The sequence below is a fragment of the Caretta caretta genome, chromosome 3 (assembly GCF_965140235.1).
Source record: "Caretta caretta isolate rCarCar2 chromosome 3, rCarCar1.hap1, whole genome shotgun sequence".
Classification (NCBI taxonomy): Eukaryota; Metazoa; Chordata; order Testudines; family Cheloniidae; genus Caretta; species Caretta caretta.
The window spans coordinates 171,472,784-171,499,903 of NC_134208.1; the positions used below are offsets into that span (position 1 = coordinate 171,472,784).

The 27,120-nt window shown below is 39.5% G+C and overlaps 1 protein-coding gene across 6 annotated transcripts in view; it reads left to right on the forward strand.

Annotated features, from left to right (window-relative positions):
• EML4 (EMAP like 4) overlaps window positions 1–27,120 on the forward strand; it is a 252,082-nt gene that overhangs the window by 148,555 nt on the left and 76,407 nt on the right. For 3 of the 6 annotated variants that reach the window (XM_048843029.2, XM_048843026.2, XM_048843032.2), the window contains exons 3-7: window positions 2,113–2,242; window positions 8,559–8,729; window positions 10,779–10,907; window positions 15,476–15,501; window positions 15,954–15,986. In XM_048843029.2, the coding sequence (XP_048698986.1) occupies window positions 2,113–2,242; window positions 8,559–8,729; window positions 10,779–10,907; window positions 15,476–15,501; window positions 15,954–15,986 (489 nt within the window). The remainder of the gene's footprint in view (window positions 1–2,112; window positions 2,243–8,558; window positions 8,730–10,778; window positions 10,908–15,475; window positions 15,502–15,953; window positions 15,987–27,120) is intronic. The other 3 variants (XM_048843028.2, XM_048843030.2, XM_048843031.2) reach the window with 3 other exon arrangements.

The following is a 27,120-nucleotide window of genomic DNA, read 5'->3' on the forward strand; positions in this document are numbered from 1 at the left end:
ATGGATTCCGTGACTTTCCCTGACTTGTGCAGCACCTGCTGCACCTGGCTCAGGGGCAACTCAGACAGCCCCTGCTTGTGCCAGGTGCACTGGCCACTGCTGGGGCAGTCTTGGGCCGTTGCCCCCACCCCTCCGCAGCAGAGTTTGCATGTGGGAGGGGGCAAGGGATTGGGGCACTGGCCAGGGTGAGGAGGCTCTGGGCAGTGCTTACCTGGGGGGCTCCCTGGAAGCGGCGACATCCCCCTTGCTCAGTTGTTAGGTGGAGGCGTGGTCAGGCACCTCTGCACGCTGCCTCTGCCCAGAGCGCCGGCTTCGCAGCTGCCATTGGCTGGGAACCATGGCCAATAGGAGCTGTGGGGGTGGTGCCTGCAGGTGGAGGCAGTGCGCAGAGCTGCCTGGCCATGCCTCCGCCTAGCAGCTGAGGGAGGTGGATGTCGCTGCTTCCGGGGAGCCCCCCCAGCTAAGCCCCACCCAGAGCCCGCCTCCCCCTATCCTGTGTCTCAACCCCCTGCTCTCTCCCACACCCAAACTCCCTGCCTGGCTCCACGCCTCCCCGCCAAGCAGCTGGGCTGCCATCCCCCAAACACCCACGGAGGCCCTGGGCAGCTGCCCCCTCCAAGTTTTATTCACTGTTATTTTTAGTAAAAGTCATGGAGAGGTCACAGGCCGTGAACTTTTGTTTACGGCCCATGACCTGTCTGTGACTTTTACTAAAAATACCCATGACTAAACCGTAGCCTTAGTTATAAGCAGCTGAAAACAGGGTCTTATGATGGGAAGTGTCGGGCTACTTCAATGGACAGTGCTACCCTCCCTGCCCATTATAAGGACCTCCTGGCAATGTACCTTGGTGTGTATTGTGCCATTCTGTTTATAATGGCCTGGGACTTCATACCTCATGGTTGCTACAGCTCACTTGTAATACAGCCTTGTGTGTGCTGATGGCACTATGAAGTAATAACACAAAATCCTCTTCCCAGGCCACAGCCTGAGTAATTCAGTTGTATACTTGGTAGAAGTCAAGCCTCTTCAAGACAGTTATAGCTAAAATAGCTGTCTTGGCCCTGGAACCCCACCCTGGGACAAGAAGTTTTGTGTAGCAGTAAATGCTGTGGTCTTTACCAACCTTGGGCTCCTTACCTTACCTTGTGTTCACAAGGCGTAGGAAGCCCCAAAAGAGTTGTGTTGTGCCCCCTCCCCTTACACAGGATTTTCCACTCTAAATGTACATTTATTTGCATATAGTATCTTCAATATTTACCTAATGGGAATGGTTTGAAGTACATTGTATTTCAGTAATGACATGCTATCTTTCTGGTTCCTTCATACTTCTTATCACAAAGCACTTTATGAAGGGGTGATAATGATGAGAGAGCCTACCAGATGAGCTTCTGGGAAATGTGATGATTTAAGATGACTCAGCTTTTTGAGCAACAGAATGCTGCTGCACAAGGAATTTATATTTCTGTTGCAATCACGACTAAAATAATTCTGTGGCAAGTGAAGCTTAGGACGATACTGTGCCAGAGTATTGTATTATAATTTACCATTTGACTGTAACGTCCCATTTGAGTTACTCCACTTTGCAATTTAAAATATCACTTCTAATGTTTCCATTTTTGAATTCCACAAAAGAATCCTCCTATGTACAAACATCCTTCGTTTTGGCCGTTAAAGTGCTGTTTCATTAGCCAGATGTGTATGTGAACATATTTTTGGTTAATAGTTTCATGTCAGATAAACTTTATTCCTAGCTTAAACAAATTGTTGAACTACCAAAACACAGTATTTCTTTGCAAAAACTAGATGTTTATTGGTTTGGTGTGAATGTTTGACAATAAATCTTTATCTACCTATCCATCCACTTACCCACCCACATGAGGGTGTTCATATACACACTGCATATGAATTGTTCTTGTTCCTACGGTCTTCTCTTAAAGTTTTAAATGACTTCAGAACGCGATTTTTGGATTAATACACACATCCTTTGTCTTGAATGCCAGCAACAATGCTGTATGAAAGCCAACCCCACCTGTTATGGTTCTTAATTTGAATGTCACGTGGATGCCTTGAAAGCTACTATAAAATCTCTTCTTCTTAAATTTCTTGTAGGTCAGCCAGGCCTCCGAGAAGCTATCTCTATGTCCTGTATAACCAATGGAAGTGCAGGAAGCAGAAAAACAGGCCATAGTTCCTCTGTATCAATTGCCAGAAAAGAGACCCTCTCATCTGCTGCTAAAAGGTACTGGCTTCTTAAAAAGTTAAATTATACACAACCACAATAAGGAAGCCCCTTTCTGTGTTAATTTTGAAGTTTTCTGAAATATACCAATTAAAGAATAGGATTTAGACTCATAGCATACCATTAGAATTCGTAACAGCTGGATATATAGAAAGGGGATCACTTTGGTTTTCAGTGTACAACACATGAAATTAAATTTTCGCAAAAAGAGGAAAAAAACATATTTCTAATAGGCATTTTTGTTCCAAAATTGAAATGAGCCACTTGGACAGACAGTCATGCTTTTTAGCATGCGCCTGAATTTTTTAATCTTTGAAAGGAAATAAACAACAAATCTGACATGGTCTTGAATGAAAATAGTAGATGATACCAAAGTGAAAATTATGAAATGAGTTAGGTGAATTTAGGAACGTGTGTTAATCGATTCTTTATAACTTTATATGGCACATTTCAAATTTAAGAAATTTCTTGTTGCAGGATTTTACAAAACAAATTTTGTAAAAATAAAATAGCTTGAATTTGCATTTTATTTAGTATCTAATATATATATAATTGATTTTTTTTCATACAGTGGTGTCAGAAACCAGCAAAGTGTTTTCTTATTTATTGTTTTCTTCTGGGACTTTTAACCACTCATTTTTCAGCATCTCGGAGGAATGGTTTGTTTCTGCTCCTGTTTGTTGGAGAGAATGAAAGAAAGAGCTGCCACAGATACAGCTATGGAACACAGCACACGTAAATGTTTTACCATCTGTTCAATTATATGTGAAAAGTTCTCGGTCTCTGTAGAGTACTGTGCTGACTTCAGTGGATGATTTATGATTCAGTGTGGATTTAAATATTGTGCTATACAATTAGACAGGGATGCAGTATATTTTAGGGATTAAAGATATTGTATGTAAACCTAGGCCACTTACCTTTTCTTCTGCCTTTAATCAGTAAAACAATTAAACAGGAAGAGCGAAGCAGAAAATGTTTAAGGCTCTTTTGAGTACAGAAAGCAGAATTAATTTGCTTTTTTCTATTCTCAGTCATGTAGTGTCTTAGTTTTTGAAAGTCTGACTTCCCCTATCCTACAATGAATTGAACACTGACATCTCTATCTATTGGAAAGCCAGGAGCTGTAAAAGAGAGAGTCACTTGGGAAGGTATATATGAGCTAGCACTTCCCCATTAATTTTGTCCTGGAAGTATGGAGCCTGGGTGTCTGCCCTCTCTTTCATACTTCCTTCCCAGCTCGTCCCTTCCACCCCCTGCTCAAAGCGAAAAAAGGAGACACGGGAAGAGACTAGCTATGTCAACATAGCTTTTAATGACAGGTTTCAGAGTAACAGCCGTGTTCGTCTGTATTCGCAAAAAGAAAAGGAGTACTTGTGGCACCTTTGGTTAGTCTCTAAGGTGCCACAAGTACTCCTTTTCTTTATAGCTTTTAATGGAGCCAAACCTAAGGGAAGAAGATGGATGGACAGATGGCTGGCCGGAAGGAAGGAAGGAAAAGAGAGTTTGAGAAGAATCAGAGAGAATGTCAGACCCAAGACCTTGTGGGGGAAAGAATCACTCCTGCATCTCCTCCCTCCATGTCACCGGGAGCTCTTTGAAATTGCCTAGGGGAATCTTGGACATATACCACTTCATCAAGACTACAGATAATCTGGATGAAGGTTCCATGGGCTCTGTGACACAGCTTGTCCAGATGAGAGAAAGGTTACCTGGTTGCTATAGGATCATACATTTGTTATTGGTTGGGGAGAAAGCCCATCTGTATCCTTCCAGGATATTACTCTATGTGAGTATGATCCTAGATACATACTGGGAAGGCTTCCATGTATCCAAACAGACTGTCTGTCTTCTCTGCAGTTTTACCTCCAGGAGGGCTATTAATCTCAGCCTGTCTTCACATCACACATTTCTTAGACTACTTGATTGCCTGTGTAGACCAGGCTTCCTGGAGTATAGCTTGATCAGAAGTTCTTTTGGTTGTGTAAAGGAATCTCCATTTTCTGGATGTTTCACTCCTTGTTTTATTATTGGTACAGCAATATCCTTCTGAGTCTAAGGTTTACTCACCCCGACAGCTCAGGTTTGTATAATTGCAACACAGACTTTTGGGGTTAGAGAATGTCATTCAGGCCCCTTTGCCTTCAGTGGAAATTTTCCCCTTAAAGTGCTCATGCAGCATCAACTTGTTGAACTGAGGACAGTGAAACCAAATCTTATATTTGCAAACTGTTACTTAGCGGCCTTCTGGTTCTGTCATGGTTCAACAGCTGTACAGCAGTCTCTTACATCATCCCACAGGTGGGATGCTAAAAATTCAGCCATAATTTCAGAAGCACTGCATGAGTATTTTTAGAGGCACCAAGGGATTTGGGAACCTGGTTCCTTTGAAAACCTGAGCCTGGATATTCTCAGTGTCATATATAATTCTGGCTTCTGTTAGGGCAGTCTATTTACAGGGCAAAGATTGGCTCAGATCCGTGGGATTGATCCCAGGGGAACGGTGCCTGAATCTGGAGATTTTCCATTCTGTATGTCGGCATCTGGGTCATCTCTTAGGACTAGCATGTCACCAGGAATTCTGCAAAATCAACCTGATTTTTCTCTGTTTCTCTATCCCTTTGCTATAGGGAGAGTATTTTTGATGAATGGAAGAGGAGACCTGGGTTATGCTTTCCTGTCCCTTTTCCCAGTTCATTAAATTCTCTGCAAAACCTGACAGGTCAGAGCAAAGGTGATTTTATTTGACCCCTCTTAGCCACGTGTACCTGGTTCTCAGGTCACCGGAATGTTTCTGTAGGACTATAGATATCCTTCGTTAAGGACCATTTCCCTTTGAACATTTTGGGGAGATTCAGCCTTCTGGTCTGACTGAAGGCCACGAGTTCCTGATGGAAAGAGCTGTGGATTGTCAAAAGCAGGTTGGAGGTCACCAGGATCTGAAATGTGTTCACATTTTGGTGTTGCATAAGGACTGCTCTGCAGATGACTAGCTGTTCACTCATTAGCCATTGTGGTTTATTTTGGACACTTTATAAAAGAGTCTATGGATTAATGTGGCACAGTTTCATTTAGATTGAGTGTTCTCCAAAGAATGACTTCAGTTAAGTATAATCTTAAAATGTCAGACTTCAGGTAAGGTCACATCCTCACTCCAGTTTCTGGTTTGTTGTAGTCTGGGAGAAGAAGAGAGAATTCACAAGTTGGAATTTATCTTTGTCACAGTTCTCTCTTCCATCCTGCTTCCACTCTCCTCCACATATACTTCATAACACAACTGTGTGTATTTTGTTGGTTTCTTGACTAGAGAGCTAGGGGAAATGCTTGTTTGTGTGTGTCTTCCTGAGTGACCCTCTCTCTCTCTCTCTTTTTAACGCCTTGCTTCCTGGTAGTTGGACTCACTCAGTCTCCCTTTCATTGTAGGAAAGGGAAAGAAGAGGTTATGACAAGCATCATTGTTAATAAGTAAATTGGCCATACAGGATTATGAGTACAAAGTACAGCTTTCATAATTGTAATAAGAGCCTGTTATTTGCTTTAGTGGTAAGACATTGCTAGGGCTTGTTTTTCTGTACTCCATTTTCCTGTCAGAGACTTTGGAAAAAGGTGAAAGTTGTTCAAAGTACTCTTGTTTCCAGTAATGCAAGCTAAACCTAATGCAAACAAAAAATGGCTTCCAGAGTTCCAGTTGAACAGGGACTTGAGACCACAAGTTTATCTGCCAACCCATCAAAAGTCATCATGCTCTTATCTCAGGAGCCAATCACAAGCGTATCTTCACTGAAAGTGAAAAAATACTGTTGCGTGTTTCATAACTGCCTTCAAAACAAGCACATTTCTATTTTAATTTCTCTTCTAGTGACTTCCTTTAAAACAAAATATGCCTTGACAAGTTAAATTGAAGGAAACTCTCTCTCAAAAAAAAATTGTCGGCTGTGCCCTTTCTTGCTGCTTTATGGTGTATGACATATCCCTGAATGATTATAAATATGTATTTTTTTTATATTGAAACCATCAGGAATATCCTGTCTTTTATCCCCTGCTTTTTACTGCAGTTTTCCCCAAAAGGATTCAGAGAAATGGGTTGGGAACTTTGAGCCCTTAATTAGAGGGATGAGATGTTGAATCTTGAACAAAGACAGCTTTTTCTCCATCTGCACTTAATGAATTTGAGTTAAATAGCGATTAACAAAAACAAATTAAAACCAGTGTTTTAGATGGGCTGAATAAAAATCATCTCCACTTTCACTTAGATTCTGTTTCCATGGTTTGTACTAGTTTTCCATTCCATCCGGATTCTGTTTGCAGAGTGTCTTTTGTGGGGAAAGGTAGATGAGTCCAGAATTTCTAATTTAGTAAAACAAGCAGGAAAAAAACACCCTCCTTTTTTTTTTTTTTTATTTTTCAGTTGGAGATAGGGGAAAAAACATTTCATCTCTTCTTTGTACCTATTTTGCTTCTCTAGGATGTATAAGCTTTATTTTTTTAATTTGTAGATTACTTTTAACTTGAGAGAGGGAATACCAGACAAAATTAGAGGCAGGGGAATGGTAACCTTTTTTCTTGCTGCTTATTTTGTTTTATGGCATGTGAAAAATTTAGTCAGACTTCAAATTCCTGTAACATTTAACAGTCCACCTTGAGTATAATTAAAGGAAGAAAACATCTATATGCTGCAGAATACTACTACCTTGAGCAGCTTGTCTTGCCATTGTGTGTTTGCTTCAGCATGTCACAGGAAGCATGCAGCAATGTACTTGAAATAAGTCACATGGCAAGAGTAAATTCTCAGTTAAATGGGGATTGTATAATTGGTCTGTTAACTCTGATCCTCTCAGTATTCTTTGTACTTTAAAGAATGTATTGTTGGCCATTTCAGGACTGTATTCTTTTGCTATGGGGAGAAACCTGCAGGAGTGAAAGATCCATCCTAGTTTAAACTCTCAGAATTTAGGTGAATTCTACTCTCAAAACAGAGAGATTTGAGACATTGTTGAGGAGTTAGAAAACATGGCCTCCAAAGTCTCTGGATTCCAGTATGGTGGTCCAGTCCTCTCCTCAATTCAGTTCATCCTCTCTCTTTGCACCAGCAGCGTTTGCCCGTAAGGGGACATACACACACATTTGAAGAGGGGACAGGGGATGCAAGAGAAGAGGTTCATTTCCTGTGAAGTGCTGGCTGGAGAGGCTGCTCCCCCATTCTACCCCAACATATTTCCCCAAGTCCAATAAAGTGCTAACCACTTGAGGGACTTCCCCAGGCTTGGAAAAAGGGTGAGCATTCTACAAAGACTCTGCTTGCCCTTTTACATGGCTCCGGGACACTTCTGCTCCTTGGTGTTGCTTTGCTCCTTTTCCCACATCACAGCACAACAGATCATGGGGACCTGAACTAGTGCAGGACATCTACATTAGAGAGTCACATTTTCAAATAGTGACTGTTAATTCTGTTTGTGCACAAATGTGGTAACTAGCCATCAGCTTGCCACATAAACATGTACATATGAGAATATGCACAAAACTAGCCATGTTGAGGCTGGGTCCATATATCAGTGATAGCAATAGGAGTCTTGCTATTGACTTCAGTGGACTTTGGACCAGGGCCTTCATGAATAAGAACATTTTAAAATTGCCACTTAAAATTATTTAAAGGGATTTAAAATGTTAAAACAACAAAGATTATGCTCCATTACATTGTTAAAAGTGAGGGAATTGTAATCTCATAGTTTATTTACAACAGGTGTTGAAAAAGTGACAGTTTGACCATTTAATATCTGTTATGGCCAAATAGGACCAAAAAAGGTGTACCCAGTAGCTGCTTTGGTACATGGCACATTTAGTTAATCTATTTCTGGAGAGACCCAGAACCAGTGAATGCATTTTATTGCTAACAATGGAAGGCTAGGAGGGACAAAGCAAACACAACAATCTGCAGAGAGAGATACAGCAGAACCTAGGATACAGTGCATATTTTAAATTGAAAGGAGCTGTGTTCAGGTTTAAATGGGAAGGGGTAAGTAATGAACCTAAAACAGCGATAAACCTTCGCTACTTTTCCAAGTAATATAATAATATTTCTTAGTACTTGACAGGAAACTCTCTTCAACTGTTTGATCTTTGCTTTTAGCAAAGTACTTTACTAATAATTTCATTAACAAAACCCAACAAAATCAGTAGATAACCACACATTTTCTTATGGTGATTTTTCTTTAATGAATTTTGAATTGCTTCTTCCTTCTCTGATAAAATGTGTGCATTTTTTTCACCTTCAAATTATTTGCTTATTCTCTATTGTTCCATCTTATACTTTTTTTTACAGCGGTACAGAAAAAAAGGAAAAACCTCAAGGACAGAGAGAAAAAAAAGAGGAAACTCATTCTAATGATCAAAATCCACAAATTCGAGCATCACCTTCTCCCCAGTCCTCCTTACAGACTCTCCAAACACACAGGCAAACTCAAGAAAGCAAGAGCTCTGCTCCAGCTAAAAGGTTTTCACAGTACCAAAGTACAGAGCTAGAAAATGGTTGTAATGATACTAAGAGTCCACGTTTAACAGCAAATCTTGAGAAACCAAGATCCAGTTTCACAATTGAGTGCAAAAATCAGTATTTTTTATGCTGCAAAGTTGCACACAAGATGCATTACAACATTTACCACTAAATAAAGATTAAAAATGCAAATATTTCTTCCATAAATTTAAAGATGAGAAAAATAGAATTAAGACATTGCAAAGTACACAGGATATAAAACATCCTAATATGATAAAGAGAGATTAATTACAATCTTATTAAAATATATAAAAAGGTGCCAAGAAGTAATATCACTGAAAGTATGCTTTTCAAGGTATTATGTTAAACATGGCCAACTAAAACTGTGAACCATATCTTGTGCTATTTACCACATATCATAATAGCACTTGTCATAAACTAGTATCATTACAACCTTTGACTCGGGTGCCTTTCTTCCCAAACTACTGTTTAATGCGACTGCAGTTTGGATCTTTTGCTTTTTTCTCATATCCCTGCTTGGTTACAGAATGGTCCATTTCACCTGATATTTGGATTCTTATTCTACAGACATGTTTGGTGTCATATTTCTACACCAATATTAAACTGCGATTTGACCGGGGGAAGGGGACGGGAGGGATTTGTTTAGGGCCTGATCCTGCAACCTTGCACATACAGAATTCTTGCTGATTTTAGTGGGAGTTAAGTGCAGAGAACATCTGCAGGATGATGCTCTTTGATTTTTAAAATTGAATATTTTTCAAATAAACCCATTTTAAAATTTGGCTGGTTATTTTAGAGCAAAAATGTTCAAGTTCACACCTAGTTTGTTATGATCCATTGTCACCTTTATTATTTTGAAACCTTGGGAAGGTATGGAATTCTTTCTCGGACCACTTGGCATTTTAGAAGACTAAAACAAACAATAACAATAACAAATGAATTATACTCTCAAATTTGCGCTGGTTTACAAACATATGTTGGCTTGTGTTGCCTGAATTCACAATTCTAATAGAAAATAAAAACAACCCTTTCACTTGACTGATGCATGTTTAACACTCATAAAGGCTGTGTCTCCATGTCTTGCACAAACTCTTACAAAATCTAAAGCTGAACTTTGGTTTGTTGTTCTCCTGCCTGGCATCTTACTGCAAAGAGACTTTTTGTGCCTGGGTTTAGCATACTAATTTATTACCTGGTGGGGGAGTGGTAAGGGGATGGCTTTTAAGTCTTTCTTAATATTTTAATATGTCTTGATAACTTGTCATCGTCTTTTTTCAGCTTCTTGAGATACTGTGGAAATAAGCTTGCCTTTCTAGAGTTGCAGTTTTGAATGTTGTTCTTGCAAAAAGTATTTTTGACTGGATGAGTTGCAAGGTTGTTGGCAGGGCATCTGCAGAATCATAATTCAGGTTATTTAATAACTGTTATAGCCAGACCACATTTAAACAAATTTCCTATGATAAAGATATTATACATGAAATTAACTTCAGTGAAACCAGTGACTACAAAACAGTTTTGAACTGCCATTAGCATAAATTTGGCTCCAGCAGGATTGCTGATGTAGTCTATCAGACATTCATGGGTCTAATTTTCCATGATATTGGGCCAAATCCTGCTTGCCTTATTCCTCTCTAAGAAGTCTCAGAGAAGTGAATGGAATGTTGTGCATGAACAAAGGAAGCAGGATTTTGGCCCATTGTTTTGGAGCTATTTGCTTCCAAACAGTCAGTGGCTTACAGGGTTTGGAACTTGCCACCTCAGAATGCTTCTTATGGAATTGTGCCCTATCTATGTGCTGACAAAACAGCTCAGCATTCAAAATGTTTTATTGTGTTCAATGGCCATTGAGCTTTCACTCATCTGGTTAGAACTTTTTGACTAATCTTTATTTCTGTTTTCTGGATCAACTTGAAGGAAGTCCTAGCACTGCTTTAGTCTCCTGCTGCTTGATCTGTCAATTGCATACCAGCACCAGCTATCGTTATCTCATTAATTTTTAATTTTAAACGTAAATTTTGTGTTTTTTAGCATAAAGCGAACTTCGACTGCTGAAAAATCACATAGCATGTGGGACAACTCAGATGACAGTCGTAATAAACTGTTGAGGGCAGCTTCAACATCAAAACTCATATCAAAAGTGGCAAAAAATGCAGAGAAGTAAGTATTGCAGTTTGTAGCAAAGTGGTATCTGCAAGTTTTAAGAATAAAAACCCTCAAATTAAATTGTTTTAATTTTATTACATAAGCAAATTTTGTAAACTGTCAGTTTGCATTGTTAATGTTTTGTAGATGATGTCTGCATAATCTGACTATTCACCTCTCTAATGCAAGGAAATCTCCAGAGAATCTTAAAATCCCTGCAAAATGTAGATGTATTATTTTAAAGCATGAATATGCTTCCACTGCTACATGTTTGGATTTTACAAATTATGCATGCATATGAAGGCCCACTGTCATTCATGTACAAATTTCCCCACTTGGAAATGATTGCCTAGAACAGCGGTTCTCAAACTTTTGTACTGGTGACCCCTTTCACATAGCAAGCACCTGAGTGCAACCCCACTTATAAATTAAAAACACTTTTTTATATATTTAACACCATTATAAATGCTGGAGGCAAAGCAGAGTTTGGGGTGAAGGCCGACAGCTCGCGACCCCCCATGTAATAACCTTGTGACCCCCTGAGGGGTCCCGACCCCCAGTTTGAGAACCCCTGGCCTAGAAGAAGTACTGCAGAAGGTGATCTGGGGTTATAGTGGATTACAAACTAAATATGAGTCAACAGTGTAACACTGTTGCAAAAAACGCAAACATCATTCTGGGATGTATTATCAGGGGTGTTGTAAACTAGACATGAGAAGTAATTCTTCCACTCTAATCTGCATTAATAAGGCCTGAACTGGAGTGTAATGTCCAGTTTTGGGAACCACACTTCAGGAAAGATGTGGACAAATTGGAGACTCCAGAGGAGAGCAACATCAATGATCAAAGGTCTAGAAAACATGCCCTGTAAGGGAAGATTGAAAAAACTGGGTTTGTTTAATCTGGAGAAGAGAAGACTGAGAGGGGACATAACAGTCCTCAAATACATAAAATGTTGTTATAAAGAGGAGAGTGATAAATTGTTCTCCTCAGCCACTGAGGACGGGACGAGAAGTAATGGGCTTAAATTGCAGCAATGGAGCTTTAGATTAGACATTAGGAAAAACTTTCTACTGTAAGGGTAGTTAAGCACTGGAATAAATTACCTAGACAGATTGTGGAATCTCTGTCATTGGAGGTTTTTAAGAACAGGTTAGGCAAACACCTATCAGGGATGGTCTAGTTAATATTTTTTAGTACTGCCTTAGCACAAGGGACTAAGCTAGATGACTTGTCAAGGTTCCTTCCAATCCTACATTTCTATGATTCTGTAAGTTTTCTCCACTTCTCTTTTCTTTATTTAAAAATAAATTTTGAAATGTTAAGGTTTCAGACACAGTTTTTATTTCATTGTAAATTCAGTTGTGTCTTTTCTGGATTTGTGTTAAGCTGCAGTTTTATACTTAAAAGTAACTTTAAAATGGCATTGTGAGGTTCCATGTTTCCATATCTCAAATATGCTCAATTTACAAGTAAAGATTTTTTTTTTCCTCATGGCCCATTCTGCAAACTCAGCCTGAAAAGTAAAACAGGTCTTTTTCCTTCTTGAGCAATATCACCAGGCATAAAAGGCCAAATTATACTCTCGGATACATCTGTGCTACTCTCTTCATTTTTAGTGGGTTTGCAGAAGTTTGATTGATTTAGGCCCTGATCATGCAAACACTTATGCACATGCTTACTTTTACTACTGCAAGTAGTCCCATCAAACTCAAACGGTAGTAAGGTTAAGCATGTGTATATGTGTTTGCAGAGTCAGGGCCTCAGAATTTAGTGGGTTTTTTTAAAATGGTATTGATCGTACATAATAGGGCATAAAGCTTAGCTGTGTTGGCTTTGCAATGCTAACAAAGAACAAGGAGTAACATTTTGTTCTGTGGTATAAACAAATACAACTCTGAATGCACACAGGGAGCAGATGTCTTCAGTAAAAAGGTGCCTTTTTACACAGTAACTTCACTGTAGATCTAATTAACTGTAAAGGTGGCTTAAATAGAATTGCTTTGAATGAAGCTGCAAAATCATATATGTAAATAAAGGTAAAAATACTGATGAAATACAGGGAGGTTATCATTAAAATAAGTTCTGAATTTTTAAATGAAATTAAAAAATAAAATTCAAATCTGCTGGCATTAACGAATGTATTAATAATGTAAAATAGGTTGTTTTTATACAGATTCTCAAGACCAGTGCAAAACTTAAAATTGAAAGGGGGACCACAATATTATGCTAATCTGACCTGACAGCAATACGTACATTTAGTCACAGCTTTATACCTAGACTGGAGAATTCTGTAATACACTGAAGTAGTGTGCACTAAGGATTATGGTTTAGACATTCTGCACACAATTTTCTTCCCTTTTCTAAATTCCTCTGGCAATTCAGGCTGTTGCTGGATACTGATAAAAGCTATTTAAAGACTGAAAAACTCTTTAGCTAAATCCTCTGGCTTTATTTCAGCTTATCAAGTTCCTTTTTTTCAATTATTGCTGTTAAAACAGCGTAATCACAGTAGACATATTTAAAATTATTAAGAATAAAAAATGGTTGCTCTTTCCAGGCATTTTGAATTTGTGCAGTAGTTCAGGCATATAGTCAGATGTTTTGTCTTTTTTTTTATGATATGCTACTTATCCTTTGAAATGCTTCAATTATTCCACTTCTACAGTATTTCCCTAGAATAAGAAAAAATTATACTTTTCCGTGATTATGGATTAAATGGGAGCCGGAAGGATTAGGATTAATAATTGTTGGAGAAAAACAATCATTTGAGTGCATCTTCAGGTCATTGTTTAGCCTGAAATACTTAATGAAAGTGAAGCTTCAAAAGTTGTGAAAACATTTTACCATCATCTCACTTGAAGACTGTGTACTATATTCTTTACGAAAGTATCTTATCGTTCACTTGTCTCTGCACTGAAATTCATTGTAAAGACACCCCGGGTTGAGGAGGGTAAGGGAAGAGAAGTGGAGAGAAGGACATGTAAATACTAACTTTTTACAAATATGCCCTTGGAAATGCATGCCCAACTCCTGTTGAATCAGTTGGCTTGTGTGCATGCATCAGAGGGCAGCATTTTGCTTATTGTATTTAAGATTATTAATTAGGGGAAGTTGCAAAGGCCCAAAATGCATCAGAACCAACCCATTTTCTGTGTGAGGAAACAGGGATCCAGCCCTAACTTGGGTCCTGGATAAAAATCGCTTTATACATGCTTTGGACTCTAGACCCAGATTTTGAATTTTGTTTATTAGGAACAGTTTTAAAGCCAGTGTCATGCTATATATCATCCCAATAAAATAGCAGGAAGTAGAGCAACTGTCACCTTAGCCAGTTGTCTTAAATCAGAACTGGGAATCCAAGTCTGGACTCTGCCATTTGGCAGCCAGAATAAGGGTGATTGAACCAGCAGTCAGTGAGAACTCTATATATGTGTATGTTTGACTGTCTATCACTGTTATAGATGTTTGACCTCCATACAAGTATTTGACCTCCATTTTGCTACTCAGCTTCAAGTCAGTTGACAGTTTTCGTGAAATAAGTGCTCTTTAACAAGCAAGACACCTTTAAGAGGAGGTTATTATAAGGAAATTTAAGTTTTCCTCCCATCTTCTGAAAAAAATTGAGGGTTTTTTTTCATGCATGGCGCTTCCTTGAGTGTAGTCTAACAAGTCAGCACTTATGAAAACTTATTTTGTGTCCCCCTCAGCAGACCTAGTACTGTTTATCTAGAGATCCTGTGAGGGATTGTGGTAAAGTTGACTTGCAGTGAGACATAGTATTAGCATCACGTTTTCTGACATTAATAGTCACACTGATACAAGCTCTTGGATAATTATTCAAAAGAACTTATAATCATTATGTGCTAGTCACCTCATGCTTGATTTTTCACAGGTGCTGAGAACCTTGAATGCAAGCTAAATGTGCTCTTCAGCTCCAAAAAATTAGGCTTTTTATGGTTTTGTTTTGTTTTTTGCTATCTAAAAGCCAGTTTCCCATATACAAATGCTAATATGATTTTAGTATTTTATTAGTATTATTTATTTGTACTGCAGTAGCTCCTAGGAACCTCAGTTATGCTAGTCACACAACAAACATAGAACAAAAAGATTGTAAGCCCTTTGGGGATAGGGACTATCAAAGTATAAGACAAGAGACAAAAGTTGGGGGTTTTACTGTATTGGTTAGGATTGGTTATCTAACATCTTATCCCCAAGTTTTCATAGGAACATAAGAACTTTCATATTGGATCAGACCTATGATCCATCTAGGTCAGTATCATGCCTCCAACAGTGGCCAGCACTAGAGCTTCAGGGAGAGTGTACAGAAGAGGCTTCTGGCAGTCAGAGGTTTAGAGTCACCCTGAGAATGGGGTTAACATTCTTGACCATCTTGGCCAACAGCCATTGATACTCCTATCCTCCATGAACTTATATAGTTCTTTTTGTGAATCCAGGTTTTTGGTGGTTGTTTTTTTGAAGAGGTGGTAAGACTGAGCATAATGTGGGACTGTACAGAAGCTAGGTAGTATTAGTATTATAACTAATACACTAATTCTATATTTTGTGATTTTTTTCCCCAGACACAAAGATGTCATTGTCAGCCAAGGTAAGTGAAAACATTTGTTTTTAAATATTGGGGTAATTGGAGAGATTTAATGTTGCTAATTGAATATTCTCCCAATGGAAACAACCAAGTCATTATGAAATATCTTTATGAAGCACTGATTTAGAATTTACGTAATGGTAATAGTTACTCCAAGGGTTAATTCAGTTGATTGTTGCTAAAAGATCTAGTGCCCGATGCAAAGCTCTTTGAAATCAGTGGGAGGTTTTTTTGTGACCTCAGGGCCCTGTAGAAGAGGAATATTTTGTATTGCTTTTGTAAAACATAGAAATATAAGAAGTGGTTAATTATTTCATATATATATATAATAAAAATATGCTTGCTTGTTTAAAAATAAAATAGAAAACATTGCCCTTGTGTAACATAGTTTTCACGCCAGGGAGGTGGGACTTCAGAAATAGTTTTAAGTTATTTTATTTCTGTCCCATAACCAGCAAAAATGTCAACTCGTGAAAAAAACAGCCAAGGTAAGAATTAAGCTATGCCAGTTGGTTGCTTTCTAATTTAACTCCTTTTCATGGATCTTTTATTTGGCCTTTCACCATCACAGGATCAGTGCATGAATGATCCTTTAAATTTGGACTGTGCAATTCAGTAAACACTTCATTTTTTATAATTGAACTGAGTTTAAAAAAAATTACACACTGTTTATTTCTTGGCGATTTCTTGGGGAGTTAAAAGTAAATTACTATATACTTTATCCTGTCTGTAGAGAGAGGAATATGAACACATGAGGGGTAAGGGGTCTAAAAGTCTTGCATTGTTGCCTAATGTACCACAATATCAAGAAGTGCCAGCTAAAAGATCTCTTCACTTCAGTTTTCTGTCTTGCCAATAATACAGCAGATGAATGCTGATTGGTTGATAGTGGAGACTGAAGGTTTAAAATATTCTCCTATGGCAAAAAAAAAAAAAAATCTTCTCTTCTAAAGCATATTTCTTTTGCATCAACAAATTTTGCATTCTGTGTCTATCTGCTGCTGCTGGCTTGTTCGGATAGAAAAAAAAATCTTTCTCAAAATGATGGAATCTGTTGAAATCTACTGACAATAAAGAAAATTCATTGCTGTGTCTCAACATCACTCTGTTTTGATCACGTGGAACCTGAAGCATGCAGCTCAAAATCTGGAGCATGTTTCCTCAGTGCATGCTATTCACAGCTGTGTAGCGAGTCTCTCTTCCCTTTTAAATCCCTCTTCTTTGCTGTTGTATTAACAAATCTGCAGTGTACACATTCTGTGCTGTAAGACTGTTGATATTTTTGGTTTCCCTTTGCACTGCCCTTAGCTTTTCTATATTTCAAATGGACAAAAGCAAAATTAACTGGAAATTCTCATACTTGTTCTCATTATGAGATCAAAACAAGCTTTAATCAAAGTGCCTTTTCTTAATTTTAAAATTTACTGAAGAATATGTATTAATCTTTTTAACTGATTCCAACTTATCAAAAATCTCCTATTAAAACAATATGAACAACTTTGACACAAAGGCTTCATAAAAGAGCAGGCAGGAAATACTTCATGACAGTATGAAGCACCAGCCCAGATTCAACAGTCACTGAGAATGAATGCCTCTTGTGGTTACAGTGATAATGCTTCTAAAGGCAAAATATTCGCTAATGGGGTTTATTGTACAGAAGTGGTTCTAATCTGTATGCAATTTCAGTTGTGACAAAGCTTTCCAAAAAGGAATCACATCTTTGGCAAACACAACTTACAGTGCAATGATACACTCTGCAAGTATCCTTACATTTTTATTTCTTTCTTCCTGGTGTCCTCCCATGTAACCTGAGACTGGACTCACCTTCACCCATCTCATCCTGGCAAATGACACATCCCAGCAGCTCTAAATTCTGTGAAACAAGTTGGAAGAGGTCATATAAGTACCTAGATAGACGGAAAATGGTTTAATTAATGTGTGTGTGATCTGGGCTTTCACAAAATGAGGAGAGCCTACCTAGATAACTTTGAGGAGTGGAGCAATATGTTGCATTGGTATGGAGCAGAATCAAAGGAATACCAGAGACATATGATTCAACTGACATTGGTCCTGTCTGTAGTGGAGGGGGGAAAAGCATCTTATTAGAAAACGTGTTCACTAACATCTTTAAAATAGCAGTGTTAAAGACAGTTCTGCCTTTAATGTGCCCTAGGACAGCTGTCATTTTAAATGTTGTATCTGATTGGGGTAAACCATAGAGGACCCCCCACTGAGGTTAACTATGACCAGACAGCACATTTTTAAACACAACCTAGACAAAGACAAGTTAAATGCCCAAGTTGTGTTTAACCTCACGTTAGTTAACGACATTTTCTAATGGTTTTTTTTTCTCCATGTGGATCTACCCACTGTGAAACAGACCTCTTAGTTACAATGTACTATGCAGGGCTGATATTTCTACACTGAGAGGTGTGCTTTCTTGTGTGCGCTAATAGGCCCGTGTGGACTCTGGTGGTGTGCACTAAAAGCTCCATTAGTCTGGACAAATGCCCATATAAGTATCACTATCCCAATTGACTCCTCCGGCTGTCTGACCAGAAAGGCCAAGGTTTTCACAGGAAGCAGTGCACTATTTTCAGAGGTAGTTCCTCCACTTCAGGACTGAGACACCCTTGGCAGAATGGGGTTGGGGAAGCCTGTGCTGCTTCTGTCTGTGCTGTCCTTGTTTTGTTGTGCCTCGACTAGGTGCAGCTCTAGTGGGAGTGGGGCTCTGGTTGTTCTAAGCCACGTTTGTGCCTTCATAATCCTGGGCTGTTCTGGGGCCTGAAGAGGTACCTGGCACAATGTATTGCTCGGGATCTGTTTAAGGGTACATCTACACTTAGTGAGTGTGTAGACTATGGACGCTGCATGCCCACCGAGCCTGGGTGTAAATAGCAGTGTATACGTTGAGGCATGGCATAGGTGAGTAGGGTGCCATACGCGCTGGAAACCCTAGGGTGTATATCCTACACAGGTTCTCTGCATGCCCAAGCAGTGCCTCTCCGCTCCAGTTTTTAGCAGTGTAGTCCCCTGCTGTGTCCCCCTGCCAGAGCTCTTCCCCACTGCCTCCCTGCTGTCAGAGCCTTTCATTGCGGTATGTAGCTACACATGAAGTGCCTTTACTCTACACGCCACCATAAGTGTAAATATAGCCTATGTTACAGCAACCTCTTTGGTCTAGCTTATGGGCTGCAGTGCTCCCTGGAATGTCCCCAGCACTCCATGCTGTCACCCCACCCCAACACACCCTTCCTGCCCCGTGTGCCCTCTCTGCTAGGGCTTGTGAGGGGATCCTATCAGGTTTTCAGAGCTTATGCCACTCTGGCTTTTACACCCTGTGTAAAGGAGACAGCACAAGGGTGTGCCTCCGTGACTGGCAGTCCAACACCTTTAGGAAGAGTAAAAATTCGCTATAAAAAAATCTGTGCAAATGTAAGTAGTTTCTTTCTATTATATATTGGAACCTAGCTCTTAAAGATAACCTCCAAAAGAACAAACATTATTACATTTTGTTTGTGCGCCCCCTTTGATTTTTAGAAACATTAGAGTCTGGTGTGTCATTTTTCTCCCATGAATTTTGTGAAGACTTTCAGCTTAATAGCTTTTAACTTAAGCCAAGAGTTTTAAACAGTCTGAGTAAAAATATCTTTCCTGTCACTGACCGAGGTTCCTGAAGCTTGTCAATTCTTCTGCTAGTTTTCTAGGTATCTGTAGAATCTCCAGGAAAAAAAAACAGGGGGAGATGAGGCTCGATATTTTAATATAAAAAAGCAGTGGGGGGGGAAACCCTTCAAACATCAAACCAAATCCCCCACTAAATAAATAAAAATCATTCAGATGTCCGTTTATACTTATAAGTAAGTAAAAAGCAAGCAGGCACATTCACCCCCTCCCCTCCCCACACACACATACACCTTCTTTTACAGGTCAGTATGAAATGATCCTGCAAGGTGCTGAGCACTCTGGCCCTGGTCCAGCTAAGCATATAGTACCTGTCTTACTTTAGCTCACTTGGAGTACTCACAGGCTTAAAGAAGACTCAAACTGTAATTTGGACTGAGATGAATTAATAAACCTTAGCAGCCTTAAACAGAGGAAGCAGTGCCAATTAAGGGCCTGATCCCCCTACCATTAAAGTCAATGAGTTTTTCCATTGGCCTTTAGTGGAATTTGGATCAGGCCCCAAGAGAAGAAATCAAATACACACTGAGATACTGATGATTGCTGTTGTGTAAGAATATTCTTTCATGACACACAGCTGGATGAAAAATGACACCCTGGTGCTGCTTGGCACGCCCTGGAATTATTCTAGTATATATTTTTGGCTCAATCCGTTATGATGGTCCATTGGAATCCTATAATTATTGAGAAGTAGATTATAAGTGGTTCAAGATTCAATACCTGATTGTAGTAGAAAGTCACAAGGTAAGCTTCTTACACTTTTACATCTTAGCTCTACATTTCTCTAGCATCAGGAGTTCCATTATTTTGTGAAAACATTCTTTTCCATTGACGTTATCTCCTAATTATAAAAGTGCAAGGTTTGAGGTAATGACTGCTACAAGAGAGAAGAGTTAATCTAAATGAGTCCCTGAAGGAACAGCACCTTTGTCTGCAGCATGAGATTCCTAGCATGGAAAATATGTTTCTTCCCCTTTAAAAAATGGTTAAATGTTGAAAAAAAGCTCATCAAATATACATTTTGAAAAATTGTTTTACTCTTAGAATCTGCAGGATGAGTAAACTTGTCCTGAAGGGCCTAAACTGAGAGACTGATTCTGTTTCTACCTCCATACCCGCCAGAGTGTGAGCTCTGATTTCTCTTTCCCTGTCTAGTTCATAGACTTATCTTGCTATCCTTTCTATCAAAAAGAAAAAGAAAAAAAATCTGGTGTTCTCTAGAGCCTGTCACCACCCCATGAATGACCAAAACAGAGCCCCTTCAGTGGACAGAGATCTTCAGGTCTCTGCAAAACTTACCTTTCTCCCTGCATTGCTCTCGCCTCTGTGTTGCACTGATGTCTCAGTATTTTCTGCACTAACTTGAGTTTCTGAATGGTCTTAGTGTGTAGCACCATACAGAGCACAGTCTAACAGTTTAATTTTAACATGAGCAAGGCATAGATAATTGTATCAGGGTTCTGCATTCCTGCTGGAGCAGATGGGAAAAAATAATGCACTCGTGGCCATAGCTGCTGCATGAGCATTCTGTTGAGTAGCCCTGGGTGTAATATCTCGCCTAAGCTATGCACCTGTTACAGATGGTGGCCATGCTCCCTCTATTATCACTAACCCCACCAACATTACCTCTGTACTCTCTGAGTTGAGTTGCTGCCAGTTAGCCCTCAGCCAAGTCCTGAGCTTTCCCAGACCCGAGCTGGGACAGACATGATAAAGACAAGAATGATTCAGCAATGATGATAGCATTTAATTAATATTAGACCCTTAAATATTATTTTTTGCCTGCTCCAAGAATTTTTTTCTCCTTTTGCTTCATTAATCCTTGTAAACCAAGTTCATAGAACAAATTCCAGTGGTGGAAGGCATGTGGCCTGTGAAATCCAACAAAAGCATGTGTGAATTATGCAGGTGCTTACCACAGGCCCTTAGCTAAAGTTGTTCTATTAAGTTCTTTACCAGCAGGTGTTTATAATCACCTAGCAAAAACCTGCATTTTCTTATTCAGCAGAGATGTGATTTTAAGTATTAACCATAAAGTATTCATATTTATACACCCAGAAGGATGGAGCATGGTGCCAAAGGCGCTGTTTATCTTAAAGAAGATAAAACTAACTTTTTTTCATTGGGATGCCAGAGTTCTTTTTTAGACTATAAAGTCTAAAGTGATAGCAGCTCTGTGCATGACTCACTTTATTCACTTTATAAAAAGTACAATCCCTCAAGACATTTTTGGATGGCAATAAATTAAATACCATATGTGAAAGAATTAATGAAAAACACACAGTACATTCCTAATTTTGTTATTTTTAGTAATCTTCAGTGCTTCATTAATTCCTAATACTTTTCTTTCCTGTTTGTCTTTATAATCGTTTTACCTTCGTGCAGATTGTGGACTCAGTCTTGGAGCTCATACAGGCAAAACTCGATGTTAGTGTGACTCATGCCTAAGGGAGCCTCCAGGCCCAATTCACCATTTCACCATCAGATACATAGAATCCTAGAATTGTAGGGCTGATTATCTGATTTTGTCCCTGCGCATGTTTGTGCTGTTCTTTTGTACTCATCCTTAACAATTTGTCTGTGTTTCCACTTTATTTTTGGTAGGATTTCTTTTTGATTTTCAGGTCATTTAAAGGTTGTTGCAGTCGTATTGGCCACTTACTATTCCTCTTATCTTTCCTTGGGATAATTTGCTGTTGTACCTTAAATATTCTCTTTGAGAAGCTGCCACCTCTCCTGAACTCCTTTATCCCTTTATTTTTTTTCCCATGGGACCTTACCTGTCAGTTCCCTCAGTTTCTTAAAGTTTGCTTTGTGGTTTTTTGAAGTCCATTGTCCTTATTTTGCTGCTCTCTCTCTCATTTTCTGTAGAAACTTGAAGTCTGTTATTTCATTATCACTTTTTTACCTAAGTTGCCTTCCTTCTTCAGATTTGCAACTAATTTCTCTCTATTAATCAGAATCAAGTCTAAAATAACTGCTGCCGTGGTTTTTCCTCCATCTTCTGAAATAACAGGCTGTCCCCAACACATTCCAAGAACATGCTGGACATTCTGTGTTTTGCCATTTTACTTTTCCAGCAGATATCTGGGTAGTTAGTCCCCCCACTACTACCAGGTCTTGTGTTTTGGATATTACGGTTATTTGTTTTATAAATGCTTCGTTCACCTCCTCCCCCTGGTTTGGTGGTCTGTAGTAGACACCTACCATAATGTTGCCCCAGTTTTCCCCCTTTTATCTTCAGCCAGAGCCTTTCAACGGGTATGCTTTCACCCCCTTCTGGACCTCAGAACAAGTGTATACATTCTTAACATATAATGCAACACCACCTCCCTGCCTGTTCTTCCTGAACAGGTTATCCCTCTCTGTACAGATATTCCATTCATGAGATTGATCTCACCCAGTAAGTCTTTGTGGTGCCAGTTAAGTCATAATTTGTTTGTGTACTAAGACTTCCAGTTTTTCCTGTTCATTCCTGATATGCCTTGCATTTGTGTGTAGACATCTAAGCTGCTGAGCAGATTGTATTCCCTCTTGTTAGTTTTATACCCTATTATAATTTTCCATCCTGACCGCCTTTCCAACTTCCAGCCCTTTGTCAAAATCATCTTTTTTTATACTTGCTTGTGGGATTTTCTCACCTGCCCCCTTAGGTTATGTCTACACTTCAATTAAAAACCCGTAGTTGGCCTGTACCGGCAGGCTCAGGCTAAGGTGCTGTTTAATTGCAATGTAGACATTTGGGCTGGGACTGGAGCCCTGGTTCTAGGACCCTGCAAGGTGGGAGGGTCCCAGAGCTCGGGGTGCAGCCTGAGCCCAAATGTCCATACCGCAATTAAGCAGTCCATAAGCCAAGTCCTGTGAGCCCGAGTCAGCTAGCATAGGCCAGCAATGGTTGTCTAATTGCAATGTAGACATAGCTATAAAGTCTAGTTGAAAGCCCTCCTCACTAGGTTGGTGAGTTTAAAGCCTTCACTAGGTCCTTTATCAGGTAGATCCAATGTTGAAGTCACTTTTGTATCTGAGGGTGCAGTTGGACCCTTTCTGTTTCTTTGTATGTTTTATTTTTTGCTACCTTTCTGTTCTCTTAAATGTCACCCGCACGCACAGATACTAAGGGAATCAATGAGTTTTGCCATTGGCTCCAGTGGAGCCAGAATTTCATTTGTTAAGCAGGTAGCTAGCACTAGATGTACTGAGCTTGTGAAATATATACATTCAACATTCATTCCTCTGGCCCTTGATTTTAGCTATAAAACAACAGAATTTATTCCAGAGCAACTGCTGATTGCTTTCTGCTATTTCACAGCGGTATGTAATGGAATTGTTACTTGTCTATCAGTAGCTCCCTCTGCCAGCTGATTCTTGTGTGAAGAAACAAAGTTTTATACTTACATTTAATATTATTACATTTACATTACAGTAAAACTATTAACCTTTAAACATCCCTTATGTGCTCTTTATAGAATGAAGTCATTACACATCAATTTATTTGTTTTAAGGCAGATTTGGACTGCCTGGGTGGCACTTTGACAACGTTTTAAAATAATAAAATTACACTTTTATTGTCAAATTCTTCCACAGTGGAAAAACTGCCTCCACATTTTAGCTCTTTGTTTCTTTGTTTTTTGTTTTGTAATATAAAAATGTTATGGTCTAATGACGGTAGTGGTTTGGCTGATGGCAGGTTGTGCTGTGATGCAGGAAGTATATCTAACTGGAAACTAGTTTCAAGCTCTTTGCTCCCCAGCATAGTGTGTGTATTCCACTCTTGGATGTAAGGCTGAAGGGAGGGAAAGCTGTTGGGAAAGAGGCTAGCATTAAGGAAAGAATCATTTCATGGAATGAAAATGCTGGAATCTCTCTTCCCCCTGGCCAAAACCCCCACCGGGAGGTGGTCAGAGACAACTCCATATGACGACAAAGTAATAGGTTGCTGAATCAAATTAACTATAGATTTCTGTAGTACATAGCTGAGCTGTTTTTAATTTTACACTTGTTCTTTTAGTTTGTAAATGTCAGGATTAGCTTAAAAACAAGTCAAAGTACAGTATATATGATGTAAACAAGTGGGGGTTGAGCCATGTGCCCTATGTCTTTTGATGTCTTAATACTTTACCGTTTACTTAGTAGACCATATACAGCAGTGAGATGACAGAGTGAGGAGCAAACCCAGACCCCTTCCCCACTTCTCTCTGTACCACCTTCCCGGGCCAATAGCGGCGCCCTTGCCGCCCCAAGAGCAGGGGCAAGGGGTGGCATCCTAGCCCCCTCCACCCCCCCCGCCAGGAAAAGCATGGCACCCAGCATACCAACAGCGGCCATTTTGTCACACCTGTTCTAATTAATCCATCTCACCAGAGTGTTGTATTAAGGTGTAAAGTACTGATGGTTGTGGAACAGCTTGTCTTTCCACCTTTAACTCATTTCCAGCGTTCTCATTTTTAATGCTGTGTACAAGAGGGTTGACCAGGTAACGCCTTTTAGCAATAATAACAATGATGCAAATAATAGCATAATAACCTACTATGTAGGAACTGCATCTGCAACTGAATTACTGTGTGTACAGCTGAAAAGGTATGCCTTAATTCCAGTGTATGTATATTTTTTTTTTCTTTTTGACTTCTCTGGTCCCTGATCATACCATTGTTGTTTTTCTTTTCCTTTTTTTTCTGTATTCGGGGCGGCATTTTCAAAGTAAAAAGAAAAGGAGGACTTGTGGCACCTTAGAGACTAACAAATTTATTTGAGCATGAGCTTTCGTGAGCTACAGCTCACTTCACTGGATGTATGTCAAAGTTCCTTCCCCACTCTGAACTCTAGGGTACAGATGTGGGGACCTGCATGAAAGACCCCCTAAGCTTATTCTTACCAGCTTAAGTGAAAAACTTCCCCAAGGTACAAACTTTGCCTTGTCCTTGAACCCTATGCTGCCACCGCCAAGCGTGTTAAACAAAGAACAGGGAAAGAGCCCACTTGGAGATGTCTTCCCCCAAAATATCCCCCCCAAGTCCTACACCCCCTTTCCTGGGGAAGGCTTGATAACAATCCTCACCAAATTTGTACAGGTGAACACATTTTCAAAGTTCTGCACAAGGATTTAGTAAAGTCAATAGGAGTTGTCAAGATAAGTCTCTGCCACTTTAAAAAGTGTGTTTCTGCATAGAACCGTGAGTCAGAACATCCCTTGACTAGGTTGAAATACAGAATTGTCAGTTCTGTATCTATTGCCTTTATGGGTGATAGCGAAATTGTTTTTCTATTCAAAGTTCTTTAAAGTTTCTCCTCTTGTCTCTTCCTGATCACCTACTTTTCTGCTTTGCACTACCCTAGGAAATAGCTAGCTCTTCCTAGAGACTATTGGAAGAGGTGGTATGGAAAGAGAAGAAATGTTTGAGATAAATCTGAAATATCTCTTTGTACCCCAAAAATTGTTAAAACTTTAGGAGGAAACCAATAAATTTCAGTTTGTTCTTCACCATGCCAATTAAGCCATATAAATTAAAAGGGAGTTAAACTTCTGGTTTTTCTAGCTTGTATTTACAGGAATATGGCCCTGGGCAAATATTTTCTTTTTGAAAATGTTTTTGTTGATATGCTGCCATCATCTGTACTGTTTGAAAATATTTTGCATTAATTCTCTCATTGCCCTCAGGGTTATACCTAATGAAATGTTATGGTCTGACAGAAGGGGAGAAGCAAAGAAAATGCTGTGGTATCTTTTTTTCAAGGAGAGGCTTGGTCAAGTAATATTTGATTAATACATCTTGATTAAATACATTTAAAAGTGAATCCATAGAATAATCTGGAATATGCACAAAATACCAGCAAAGGCCAAAAATGCAGTGTCTTTCATATGGGAAATGAAGAGAGTTACTCTGTATCTGAGGATGCTGTAGACAACCTCCCTTCCCCAAAGCTCCACATTATTGCACTCCTCCTTTCGTGCTTCAGTCGCAAACAATGCAAGGTACTCTCTTCCCCAGGGACTGAACATGCAGCTAGCGCCTGCTTTGCAATAGGGGAGTGAGAGGTGCCTGGAGTCATTTTGTACTTTCAGGACTAGCTAGCCAACCCATAAGCACGAAGAAAATTCAGTCTTTAAACAAACAAAAAAAAAAGGAGTACTTGTGGCACCTTAGAGACTAACCAATTTATTTGAGCATGAGCTTTCGTGAGCTACAGCTCACTTCATCAGATGTTTACCGTGGAAACTGCAGCAGACTTTATATACACACAGAGAATATGAAACAATACCTCCTCCCACCCCACTGTCCTGCTGGTAATAGCTTATCTAAAGTGATCAACAGGTGGGCCATTTCCAGCACAAATCCAGGTTTTCTCACCCTCCACCCCCCACACAAATTCACTCTCCTGCTGGTGCTAGCCCATCCAAAGTGACAACTCTTTACATAGTCAAGTCAGGCTATTTCCTGCATAGATCCAGGTTTTCTCACATCCCCCCCACCCCCATACACACACAAACTCACTCTCCTGCTGGTAATAGCTCATCTAAACTGACCACTCTCCAAGTTTAAGAGTGGTCAGTTTAGATGAGCTATTACCAGCAGGAGAGTGAGTTTGTGTGTGTATGGGGGTGGGGGGGATGTGAGAAAACCTGGATCTATGCAGGAAATAGCCTGACTTGACTATGTAAAGAGTTGTCACTTTGGATGGGCTAGCACCAGCAGGAGAGTGAATTTGTGTGGGGGGTGGAGGGTGAGAAAACCTGGATTTGTGCTGGAAATGGCCCACCTGTTGATCACTTTAGATAAGCTATTACCAGCAGGACAGTGGGGTGGGAGGAGGTATTGTTTCATATTCTCTGTGTGTATATAAAGTCTGCTGCAGTTTCCACGGTAAACATCTGATGAAGTGAGCTGTAGCTCACGAAAGCTCATGCTCAAATAAATTGGTTAGTCTCTAAGGTGCCACAAG